Below are 12,568 nucleotides of genomic sequence, written 5' to 3'. Positions count from 1 at the left end.
TTACGCGATGCAGTCAATTTGCCTCGCTGGGGGGGTTTTTGTATGCACTGTTAAAGCCTATTAATCAATGTCAGGACTCCGGACCTTGGGTGGCAACCCGTTGAATGGACGTGTACGAGTATTGTGTGTAAGTGCTGGATTGGGTGCAACTAAGTGCAGATTTTGTTGACAGTGATACAACATTGCATGCATCAAAGAGATCTACGTGGGACGGGGAGATGGAGAGTTCTCCACGTCGGTTGCTACACGATACGCGTGTTTTCCAATGCAACGATGATGATACATAGCAGATGGACACCTATCAGTACCTTTATTGTATGTGAGCCTTCCATCTACATCTTCACATGAATCTCTGGACTTTGATGCCCCCAAGTCGGATACACCAAACCATATCACATCATGCCAATACTATTTCACTTCCTGATCGTCCATGCGATACATCTATCGCATATCACATGAGGAATTCGGTATGTAGTCCATGTCCGCGTTGCCCAGCCTCGGTTAGCAAGCGATGCAGTGCTGGGCAGCCTCTCGCTTCACATGCAAAACCCTGCAATTTCAAAATAGTACTAATACGCAGAATATCGAATACTCACCCTGAACTCATAAACAGAGAGCATCATTCATAGGCAATTCACACAAGGCGACAATTTTGTAGAGTAGGAATTCTCTTGTATTTTCCAAGATAGCCCTCATGTGATATCATAACCATGAGGGTAAGGGTATCAATTCCCAGGACCACGCGACCCATCTGCGTGGTTACCAATTACATGCGCTCATATCCCATATTTACCCCCTTGACAACTCGCCAAAAACAAAATCAAACAAACAAGATTCATAGAAAACACTCTGTTTCTTTCCCAGCGTCTCCCATCTCTGCGCTTCCCTTTTACATGGCGCGCTTGCTCTCATCATCCGACGACGCTGCGGCAGCGTGGTGGATGGACACCCGGCGGAGATCAGAGGGGACCTCGTCGAACTGGTACAGGGGCGGCTTGGTGGCGCTCCACTGGAAGAAGACGTACTTCTTGAACCACCAGGGCAGGGCGACGGTGAGCTGGTACTTCATGAAAGTGCGGACGGGGACGGCGAAGACGTAGTCGAGCTCCTCGAGGGTGCGCTGCATCGTCTCGGGGACCCAGAGGAAGATCATGATGAAGGCGACGACGTTGAAGCCGGCGTACAGGCCAAAGGCGCCGACGGTGTCGAGGCGCTCGAGCAGGAAGGGGAACGAGGTGCCGAGGACGGCGGCCCAGAACAGGCACGTGGCGACGGCGAAGCCCATGCCCGTCTCACGGTGGGACAGGGGGTACACCTCGGCGCTGTAGGTGAAGGGAACGGGACCTTCGCCGGGAGAGTAGAAGGCTCCGAAGAGGAAGACAAAGAGACTGACGAGGCCGGTCTTGAGCTCGGTGTGCTCCGAGGAGATCAGAGTGCAGAGACCAGCAGCCAGGAGGGTCCAGAACATCTGGGGGAAGGTGAAGAGAAGCAGGCTTCGACGACCGAACTGGTAAAATTGTTAGAGCGTGCAACCAACACAAGAATGCAATCAAGTGGTTTGTTTTGAGACTTACAGTGTCGATGGTCCAGAAAGCGGGGAAGGCAAAGAGCCAGTTGACGAGGCCGAAACCGAAAGAGCCGATCAGGGCTCGGAACTGGGTGAAACCAGCGTTGACGAAGACGGTGGTGGAGTAGAAGGCGATGATGTTGATACCGCACATCTGCTGGGCAATCATGACGGTGAAAGCAGCCAGGTTGGCACGGCGGATTCGGGGGACGGTGAAGAGCTGAGTGAAGCGGGTGACGTAGTTGGTCTTGCCAATGAGCTCCTTCTCAATCTCGAGCTGAGCGGAGATGTAGTAGATGTCGCGGGCGACCTGGATGGGGTCGTTGCGGAGAACGGCCAGAGACTTCCAGGCATCGGCGTAGCGGCCCTTCTTCATGTACCAACGAGGCGACTCGGGGCAGAGGTAGATGAGGCACAGAAGGGGGATGGCAGGGATGAAGGGAGCGCCGAGCATCAGACGCCAGTTGATATCCTTGACGTGGTAGACAGCCAGGTTGAAAGCGCTTCCCAGGAGGATACCAAAGGCCGTCCACATTTCTTCAAGGACTGTTAGCAAGAGACATTTTTCAAAGCAGGGGGATGGAGAGAAACATACGCCATGACATGACCAGAGCACCTCGGATGGAAGCAGGAGCGTTCTCAGCAGCATAGATGGGCACCGTTGAAGCCTTGGCACCCATACCAATACCCATGAGCAATCGACAGGCAAGCTGCTGTTCCCAAGTGTGGCAGAAAGCAGAACCAATGACAGGCCAGATGCAGAAGTGAGCAGCGAAGAAGATGACACCACGTCGACCGAAGTGGTTGTTGATGGGATCAGAAAGCCAGCAGCCGATGAAACTATGAGCTGGTTAGTTTGGAAATGCTCTAGAATGAATGGAGAGATGATGGCACTCACGCGCTACCGATGTAAGGAGCAGCATTGATGAGACCGACGAGGATAGCGTTGCGAGTGATGGTCTGGTCACCAAGGCCATAGACCTCAGGCCAGAAGATGGTAGCACCGTTGCTACCAGTCTGGTCCCAGCCCTGGACAGCGGCACCAATGGAGCACGTTGCGATGGTGAGGAAGAGTCTTGAGGGCATGTGCCACTTGTGGGTGACCTCACGCTCCAGAACGTTGAGCTCATGGGCAGTGAGCTTCTCGTCGCCGTCAATGGACTGCGGGTCGGCTGGGTTCTGGGCAATAAGGGCGCCCTTCTTGAGAAGAAGAGTGTGCTCCTCAAGGCCGTTGCGCTGAGCAAAGGACTCGACATCGCTCATGAGCTGCTCGCGGGGGATTCCCTTGAGCGGGTTGCGAATTCTCGCTTGGAGGTTCTCGCTGTGTTCTTGTTCATCGTGGTATGTGACTCCCTTCTCCATGGACGCCTCGTGGGCGGTCTTGGACTCGGTGTGGGTGCTGTATATCAGAACCTGTTAGTGGAAGGGTTGACAAGAGGAGTAAGGAAAGGTGCTTCAAAAGGGGGGTTGACTGACTAGACTTCCGCCATTGTGAGACAGGGAGCGGATCAGTCCGCGGATGACTTGCTCTTACAGGCTCGACTGGTATAGACGAAAGGAGACAAGAGAGTGATCCTGCTCTCGAGCTGAAGAAGTTGGGAGTGACGAGGAGACGGGGATGAGAACAGGACAATGGGGGGACAAGGAGGGCATAATATAGTCGGTCGAGACGAGCTGGGGAAGATGAGCAAAAGCTGGGGGCGGAGAACAATGGCTGGCATGGCAGCTCGTTGCGGCTAACATTGGGCTTCCCCAGCTGGAGTCTGTTTGCTCCCCGCGATCTGGAGGACGCCGGAAACACCACTGCTCGAGGTAAGGTGTGAGCATAGTACGTCCTCGTACCAGCAAAATCAGTCGAGCAGGAAGCCCAGGCCAGGATCTCGGCCTACCCATCCTTGTCCGGCCCACTCGTGGCTGAAGGGGGTGCTAGTGGTAGTCGCATGGCATCGTGATGGTGGCGTGGAGCAGGAAGACTTCGTCCAAGTAAGACACAAAGAGCTGAAGTCTGAAGTCTCTGGGCAGAGAGAGAGCCATTGCTAGCGCATTCAGTACGATTCATGCCTTCGCCTGCCACGCGCTTGTTTCGCGGTAGCGCCATCCAGTCAGTTGCTGCCAAGGAGGTAGAAAAAAACCTCTTCATGATGCTGCCACGCCGCCAGTTGATTCCCGTCTGAGGCAGCCAGCCGAAAGCATATGCGGCGAAGCGGTGCCTGTCTCACGCCGTCTAACGCGACAATCTGGACCAACGGCTGCAGATCTTCACTGCCAATCAACCCTGTATGAGTGTCTTTGCCCGTGCTGAGCTGAGGCGGGCGACAATGTCTCACTCATCCTCGTGCCTCGAGGTCCGTCCGTCTCCGGATCAAGCATCAAATGCCTGAGGTTCGTTCGCCAAACCAGGAAACATCTCCAGGCTGGCCAGGGGGCGTCTCCCCCCGCACCCCGGACAAGAGAGGAGCGTCTCCAGTTCCCCATGGGCAAACGAAAAGCCCCCCAATTATGGCCCTCGTGCTGGCGGTTGAAAATGGGGAGAGGCGATCAAGAGCCATGCTTCTGGTGCCAAGGTTTCAATCTTAGCTCGGCGAGGTCGAGAGTGGGAACTGGCAAGCCCGCTGTTTGGCCACTGGCGGGCCCTGGCGTCGCCCCCCCTGGACACCGCTGTAATTGGCCGCTAGAGCCCTGGAAGATGCGCCGGACGTCTGCCCTGACGTAGGTGGGAGCAACTCCCGCAGCTGATGTTGCAGGGCAGCCCTGCCATCGAATTGTCTGTGTGCAGAAGCAGTACCGTATTTTCCAGTTGATTGTATTCTTGGCTACTGTCTTTGACTACCTACACGATACCGCACTGCACTGCTGGCCGAAGTAAATGCTCGTCAATGCATCAACAACCGTCGCCTTATTCCAGTGTCACGAGCTTCGGTAGTAGGTCTGCCTTCAATACCCAAGACAGCTGGTTTCGGCCACTTGGACTGCGATCCAGATCCAAGATCCGTCCATGCTAAACAGCAGTACTTTGTTTGCAAAGCCAGATGCGCAGTCCGCCAATGTAGCTCGCGCTAGATCCTGTTAGCGCAATTGAAATTCTGCACCTCTCCACATTCTCCAATTCAGCTAAACCTCCTCCTCTTCTCCTCTTTCCTCCTCATCACCCCATGTGCCGGATGCAAGCGCCCTCAAACGCAAGCGTCGAAAGAAAATGGCCGAGATCTCAGCCACTAGGGCGAGCAGGCCTCTTCTTCTTCTTCTACTACTACTATTCTGCTTCGCAGCAAACGTTCTCTTAGCGGTCACGACGCCACGCTCAAAGACTGACGGATCCGGCGCCCGCTAGCAACACCAGATCATGGCATGTCGCCCGTAATACTGCAGCAGCAACATCTCGCACCGCCAAGTCGGTCCAGAAAGACGCCCTCTCGAACCATGCATGTATGAATGACGAGTACTTTCGCTCGTCGTATCGGGGGGCCGAAAAGCACAGGCACAGGTACATGCGCACGCCGGTAAGCAGAGGTCACCCAGGCGCACAACCGGGTCGCTGATTCAGTTGCCCAGGCCCAGGATCAGCATTCTGCTAGCGAGCTGCCAGGCAACAGAATTCCCGAGATGCTCACTGGACGCATTTGGGGATCGTGCCGGCATGCGACGACAAGCCGTGCCACTAGCCTCCACTCGCGAACCTCGTCCCGCGCGCCAGATCCCAGCCCGTGGCCAAAGCGTCGTGGCTAGTCCGGACAAGGCCGTGCCAACGTGCCATGGCTGAGCGCCTTCAGGTCCAAACGCGGCCTGTCCGCCTCGCCCTGCCATGGCTAGCGGTTCTCGGCCGGCATTCTTGCAGAAAGATTCAACTGCCTAGTGTGGCGACGACGACACCGACACGCTGCAGTAGCCGCGCCGCGACTCTAACCATCTTCACCTGGAATCCCGTCTCAACCACCTGTTCACATATCGTGAGCCTGTGCTCGGGACAGAAGACGGGTATCACGGCTGTATGTAGGCCGCCTCGTGTCGAGTTTAAACCGCCAGAGTCCGGCCTACACAAACCGCGCACCAACAAGCTGACAATGGCCAATCCTTACTGTACCTGCCCTGCAGTCTGCTAAAAGAGTCAGGTGGAGATGCTCCCACAAAATTAATTCTGCTGCCTGATCGTCGCCGCCGAAAGGGAGAAGATTGGAGCCATCATCGAACTCCGAATTTCCGGAGTGCTTGCTTGCTCTGGCTAGCGCTGCTGCAAGATGCTTGCCAGGGGGTGGAGGAACATCGACGAGCTCATGAGTATCGTATTCTCTTGGCTCTGTTTGCCAAGCATGCCTAGACGAGTGTTGAAGGAGCAGCGTCATGTCCGGCAGCTGCATTGTTGCAGTGCCTTGGGAAAGTGACGGATAGTCTGCGTGTTCGATCAGTTTCTGCTCTCTACTTCTCATCACAGGCCATGTCGAAAGCACGCCAACGTCACACTGGAAAGTCGGCAAACGAGCAGCAGCTGACTGCAGGTCAAATCACGATCGAGGCTTTGGTGTTGAAGTTCGAGGAGAGCTCGCAGTCGTACCGGACAAGACCATCAGCCGAAGTCACACATGCGTTGACTTACTCGTACAAGAATGTACGCGAGTTCCTTTGATCGTCAAATCCTCCCTCATTAGACTTCCATATAACGTTTACTGGGGAATTGGATACTCTTTCCACCGACTTCTCCACATGCAACCCTCCGTCCAGATGGATATCTGTATGTAATCTCTCGCACGCACGACATCACAGCCAAACCCAGCACTGTCTCAATGTCGCAGATCTCATCCCAAAGAGTCTAGCTGAGGAGCATGAGACAACTGTTGCAGTCCGTCTGGCAGATTGTATCTACGATCTGAATCTGCAAACATGACAAGTTGGAGTTTCCATCGGCAAGGGCTTCGGCGCGTGGCTCGTGACAACGATATACTGTACCGCCGTTCCAGCTGATTCATATGCCTTTTCTCGAGCATTGGCAACCCTTTCCAAGCTTACTGTCCCTCCTCTTGGCAGACTTGGCGAATTAGCCTTGGTGCGAACAATTTCATCGCGAACGAGCCAGCATTTTCGGCCACTCCGTCAGGATCTCAGACATCGATTGAATATGGCGGCGGCCAGTGACTCCCCGACATGATCACAATGATGTAAACCCGTCTATTCGAGTCTTGTCCAGTCTTTCTACTCCTTTCTTTGATGATGAAGAAGAAGCTTCACGGTGGTCCGATATTGTCTGGAGAGGTCGTGGACAAGGCTCATCTGCTCTCTCCTCGATATCTGACTAACATGCGCTATTGGTCTCTTTACTCGCCACACGCCACCCTGCTATCTAGTGGCTTCATGCTGAACCGCCCGCTTTGGACGCCATACATGTACGGCTCCACGTTCTATCCTTGTCCTATCTGGGGGGCGTGAAGAAGAGACCCGCCTGGAGACCCAACCTCGACCAGTGGCAGTCGTGAGAATGCTGATGCCTGCTATCAAAGCTCACCAACGACACGAGGATACGGTCAAGGACCTTGTTGAAAGCATGGTACGACTCCAACGCCCACATGGAGCATAGTAGCTACATCGTGATCAACAGCATGTCAGCTCTTTCTTACCCCACGGGGCTTGCTGGGCTAAGGGCGTCCGAGGAGCTCCAGCAAAAGGGGGCAACAAGATCTAGTAGTCCTGACCACTCGAATCATGCTGCCCCTTAGTTGAAACCACCGAGGTGGTGAGCTATCGAATATAGTCTTTAGGCATCTAGGTTCTCGACCGTGGCGTTCAGGTGTTAGCTTGGGCACCGAGGCTGTATGACTACACGCCCTTGGATGAAAATCATTCACGAGACGACCGCGCGCCATGGCGTACTGCCCGATTGTTTTCCAAGATACTGCCGAGGACAGAGGTCAAGCGTTTGCGAGGCCGGAAAGGCTTTTCTGAGTGCTTGTTGCCGTGAGGAGCTGTCCACCTCGCGTGCGTGATTTAGGAATCCTTGGATGAGGTGATGATCACATCATCATGTGATTGTGGTTTGTCTGCAGTGACACTTCGGGTAACACAAACACTCTTGTGATATGATTTCCTCTCATGGTTTTATGAAAACCCTTGGAAGGATTCCTCACTCTCGATTGACCCGCCCCCCAGCAGCATTTGACCAAAGAGCCCCCCTTTCCAGCTTCTATCAGAGAGCACGAATGTCTCGATGATTGAATTCTAGGCATGCAGATTAGGGTCAGAAGCTTCCTACTCTACATTTCAGCGTTCTCGGTCCTACTGTTGTTGATCCCGGCTTGCAAGATTTTACTGGAAAAGGGGCACGATAAGACTCTGCATACAAGTTCGTGATGGGGGCGAGCAAGGTTCCTAAGGGAGCTCCAAGAGTTGATAGCAAACACTGTGACATCAATTGTTTCTCATATTCAAGTCCCGTAGTACTAGGACACTCCTCCTCTACTTGAGTCATATATCGATCCATTACTTTGAGAGAACTTTGCATTATGAATGCATCGTCATCTTTGCTATATCGTCTTTGCTTGGGTACTTATACCACTTTAACAAGATATAGAGGTGCCTGTATAATCGTCGACGAGGAAGAAGAAGGCACCAGCCGTATACACGATTTACTCACCTTACTACCATCAGTATATCAGTTTTTTCTATCTAATGTTGTAGGGTATTTGGGGCGTGAAGATCTTCAGCTCCCCCAGTATCTGCATGATATAGTGATATACGCGTACTCCATCACCGCTCCACTAACTCCACCATCGCATGTGAAGACACTCATGCCAACGATGTCTTATTTTGATTGTACACATGACTTCATATCGTATTCAGAGCAGGCCAAATCCAACCAGAAGAAAAGAAAAAGAGGAAGGAAAACAGTATATAGTCACTGATTCAGAGACACTACCTACTAAGGACACTACAGATGTTGGGTGCTTACACAGACCTTGAGTGTAGCTCGACGAGGTGCTCACCAGAACCTACCTATCCACGCATCAACACTAGCATGTCTCACGGAAAATTAGTAGCTATGGTCTTTGAATTGTTTCGTATTCTCAATAATAGCATCTACCGCAATTACATTGCAATCCCATACTGAACCCCATTTTTCTCGCCCCAATACCAATCCGTAACCCGTCAAGCAAGATAACATAGTCTAAACCCACAAACGCCAAAAAGAATTGCCATCTCAAGCCAACACCATTGGTGGCGAGAAGCAGGAAGAACAAGACAAAAGAAATAGGATCAAGAGCGAACGACAGCAAAGGGAAATAATAGAGACGTGCACAACACAATAATAGGGACTGAAAGCCCCTGGAGCGATGACAACACCTCAGTCCCTGCAAAACCACAAACACACCACGGGCTTTTCATTGGGATTGCCCGTCCTCGTAGCATCCCAGCCCACGTCCTTGATCGTCTTCTTGAGCATGTCCTTGTCCGCGCCGTTGACCTCGAGCCCCTTGTACCACTTGCCTCCTCCGCCGCTGACGACCTCGAAGCACCGGTTCTTCTTGGGCGTCGCGTTGGTGCACCCGAAGCCCTTGAGCAGCTCCGCCATGGTCGTGTTGCACGGGATGTGCGCCGCCTTGAAGGGGATCTGGGCCGTCGGCGGGAGCTGCCACGGCGGCGTGTTCGTCTTGAAGATGTGCGCCTTTGTGTGCTCCGCGGGGAAGAAGTAGTTGTAGCCCGGCTCGCAGCCCGTGCCGCCCGTCGTGTTGGTCATCTGGGCGGCCGGCATGGTGGAATCGATGTTGGGGTACGGCTGGGGATGGCGGGGGAGCATGTTGCCCGTGCCGTTGGGCTGGTAGGAGAAGCTCTGCTGCGTGTAGAAGCCCGCAGCAGGTGCCTGCTGAAAGGGGGGGTAGCCGGGTACGGCATATTGAGGAACGCCCGGAGCGCCTCCTAGAGGATAGTATCCGTAAGTCATGCTAGGCCACGCGCTGGGCTGAGGCACTGTACCATAGGCGTAGCCAGGTCCGCCAGCATGAGGAATGTATGCTTGGCCCTGGGCCACTTGAGGGGCTCCGTACGGAGCAAAGGCCGGCCGGCCGGAGCCGGAGTCACGGCCGGTCAGCGGGTTCCATCCGCCAGACATGGTTGGCGAGGGTGTGTGAGAGGAAATGCAACGAGAGGACTGGCTACCGGAAGGGTATCAACGGCCGAGGATGCCAAGTGTGAACCCAGCGTCCGACCGAAGGATCGAAGGATGCGTGCCAGTGTCCGGGTACAGGGCCAGACAAGGCAGGGTGCCAGGCTGTTGGGGGATGTATGAACGGCACCGCAGAGAGCCAGTGTGGAGAAGGCCGGTGGTGATGGTGATGGTGGTGGTGGTGGTGGTGGAAGGAAGGACGGGTATCAGGGCTATAAGGGCTATAAAAGCCGTGAGGGCTGTGATGGCTATGAGTGTGATGAGGGCCTCGAGGGCTCTGAGGGCTATGGTGGCCGTGAGGATAAGAGTGCGGAGAGAAATAATGGTGAAGATGAGGGTAGAGGCGATGAAGATAATTCGTAGGGTGGGAGGGAGAGTGCCTATTATAGCGCTCGTATGCGTCGATATGGCGGCTGTTGTATGCGCTATCAGGGCATGGATGCCGCAGGTCGGGAGTCACAGATTGATGAACTTCCGTAGATTGAACTTGTACAACCGAGTTAGCTTCATGAAAAGCGGCGTGATGGCGACTCAGACTCAGAGTCAACAATTGGCTTACCAGGCGGTGATTCAGATTCGGACCCGTCTTGAAGCTCAACATCAGCTTCAGCCTCGGCGCCAAACTCCGGCTCAGGCGCAGCCCCCGTCTCTGCCTCTTCCTCTTCCTCTTCCTCTGCCTCTTCCTCTTCCTCTTCCTCTACCTCTTCTTCTTCTTCTTCTTCTTCTTCCTCTGCCTCCGCCTCGGAGAGTTGCTCCTCGTCCGACTCAAACTGAATATCAAGGTGCGCGGCAAACAGCTCTGTGCTCCAGAGAATGCGGTTTTCGCTGTCGTAAAACGCCCCCACGATGATCCACGCCCAGAATGGGGGATCCTGACTGGCCTTGAGTACCTGAGTGATGATGAGCTTGGTTGCGGGTGGCGGAAGCTGCCCAGCCTCGACGTTGATCGTCCTACGATTTTCACTGAACCCGTTGGGCATAGATGTGGTGCGAGCAGCGGCCGGTGGAACGCGGCCTGAAGGGAGAAAGTATGGAATTTTATAAAGCAGTATGAGGTCTTGTTTGTTTCCTCAAGCAAGTAGATGGATTGTCATTCTCCCCTGGATGAAGCGTAAGGTTGGAGAGAAGAGGGCAACTTTGGTTTCCGATGGTTCAGGGGTTGTCGGTTATGTACCTGTTCACATGCCATGATTCACTTTGGACACGGGAATCGATATCTCGGGTGGCAAAAAGGGTCGAGCAAACTTTCCGATGATGGTTGGAATCTGATTTGTGCAAGGTAAAGCTGAGCGCGGCGGTGAATCACAGAATGCCCAACGGCGCTGCTGAGGATGACAGGGAGACTCGTGCCCAATCAGTCCGCCGCAGTGTAAAGTGCTTGCGTCGAGGGGCAAAGGCTCCTATTTGCCGCGTCTTGAGAGGCTGTCATACGTGTATGCCACGTTGACGGGCAATCAGAGACGTGGCGACTTGTTCCACCGCAAACCTCGCTTCCTTCAGCTCCGGCTGGGGTGCAAGAGGAGATGTGGCACGACTAAAATAGTAGCAACCAGGCCAAAGTCGGGCTGAAGAGTGCATGCTGCAGACTGCAGGCAGTTGGTGATGCACGAATATTGAGAATCCGAGAGAAGCTGACCAGGATACCGATGTCCTCAGCTCTGACAAGCCGACGGGACAGCGCAGACGATCAGGATGATCCACAGACAGGCGCATGTGCAGCCCCAACAGCACAAAGTATCCACTCAAGAGCAGAGCAGAGCAGAGCAGAGCCTCACCAGGGCACCTCTTGGAAGTTGCCGTCTTCAAGCTCCCAGAACGTTCCTGGCCTGATTGCGCCCTTGTCGGATTCCAGCAGCCTCACAAACGCCTCGGCACTGGCCACGGGATCCTTCTTTCCCCGGTAGTTGTTGAAGGCCGTCTTGGTGTGGCCGGGGCTGACGCTCCAGAAGGTGATGCGCTCTCCGCCCTCCTGGTAGTTGACCTCGATCATTTGGTAGTGCAGGGTCAACATGTTGAGTGCCGCTTTGCACACACAATAGTCGATCAGAGCAACCGGAGGAAGCTGATTGCAGCAAACAAGGCAGAGCAGAGACAGCATGTCAGCAAGCGGTGGCACCAAAACAGCTGTTTAGAGTCGTTCCCGGGTTGAGTTGGAAACGCTAAAGGGAAGAAGGAAACAGAAGAAAACGATCGGATTACCTCTCTGTTTGCTGTGCGACCAAGGCTTCCTCTGGCGCTGGAGGTCATGATGACTCTCGGCCAGGAGCTCTTCCTGAGCAGCGGGACAAAGGCCTTGGTCACGAGAATGTTGGCCGTGACACAGCTGCTGAAGTTGCGGCTGGAGCAATCCCTGAGCTCGGCGAGGTGCTGAGTCTTGGGCAGCTGGAGGCTGGCGGCATTGTTGATTAGCACTGATTGCTGCGTGAGACTTGGTTGACTTGCTGGACCAGACCAGGCAATTGGGAACACACGAACCGTCCAGCTTTCCGTAGTTCTTGTCGAGAGCTTCGACTGCCGCCGTGATGCTCTGGATGTCCTCAATGTCGATCTGGACGGCATCCAGCGGGCACGAAACGCCCAGCTCTCGCAGACGCCCAATCGCCTCATGGCCCTTCTCGATCTTTCTGCAGCCGAGGATGATGGTGGAGGAAGGAATCCGACTGGCAACGGCCTGTGCGATGCCGAAGCCGATGCCTCGATTCGCGCCAGTGATGAGGACTGTCGACATGGCGTGTTATCGATAGCTGACCTGTGCTCCTTCCTATGTCCCTTTTTCCTCTTGGCTTTTCTTGTAATCCGAGTCCATTGAAGCTGATACCTTATCTAGTATACCTGATGGAATCTTATATACACAG

At 54.2% G+C, this 12,568-nt stretch overlaps 3 protein-coding genes across 3 annotated transcripts; all 3 read right to left on the bottom strand.

Annotated features, from left to right (window-relative positions):
- Nucleotides 1-889: 889 nt before the first annotated feature.
- TRIREDRAFT_68812 (uncharacterized protein) lies at nucleotides 890-2,929 on the bottom strand (the record flags this gene model as incomplete). The annotated part of the gene is made up of 4 exons (XM_006968810.1): nucleotides 890-1,507; nucleotides 1,575-2,104; nucleotides 2,163-2,407; nucleotides 2,466-2,929. 4 exons carry the CDS (start codon nucleotides 2,927-2,929, stop codon nucleotides 890-892), a joined length of 1,857 nt encoding a protein of 618 aa, XP_006968872.1.
- Nucleotides 2,930-8,894: 5,965 nt separating this feature from the next.
- On the bottom strand, nucleotides 8,895-10,693 carry TRIREDRAFT_111418 (uncharacterized protein; the record flags this gene model as incomplete). The annotated part of the gene is made up of 3 exons (XM_006968809.1): nucleotides 8,895-9,702; nucleotides 9,757-9,818; nucleotides 10,415-10,693. The coding sequence occupies 3 exons, from the start codon at nucleotides 10,691-10,693 to the stop codon at nucleotides 8,895-8,897; spliced, it is 1,149 nt and encodes a 382-aa protein (XP_006968871.1).
- A 791-nt stretch (nucleotides 10,694-11,484) lies between these two features.
- Nucleotides 11,485-12,441, bottom strand: TRIREDRAFT_111417 (uncharacterized protein; the record flags this gene model as incomplete). The annotated part of the gene is made up of 3 exons (XM_006968808.1): nucleotides 11,485-11,775; nucleotides 11,913-12,102; nucleotides 12,185-12,441. The coding sequence occupies 3 exons, from the start codon at nucleotides 12,439-12,441 to the stop codon at nucleotides 11,485-11,487; spliced, it is 738 nt and encodes a 245-aa protein (XP_006968870.1).
- Nucleotides 12,442-12,568: the final 127 nt, after the last annotated feature.

Source organism: Trichoderma reesei (genome assembly GCF_000167675.1).
Source record: "Trichoderma reesei QM6a unplaced genomic scaffold TRIREscaffold_26, whole genome shotgun sequence".
Classification (NCBI taxonomy): domain Eukaryota; kingdom Fungi; phylum Ascomycota; class Sordariomycetes; order Hypocreales; family Hypocreaceae; genus Trichoderma; species Trichoderma reesei.
The sequence above is the reverse complement of the archived record's forward strand: the minus strand, read 5'-3'. Positions and strand labels throughout refer to the sequence as shown.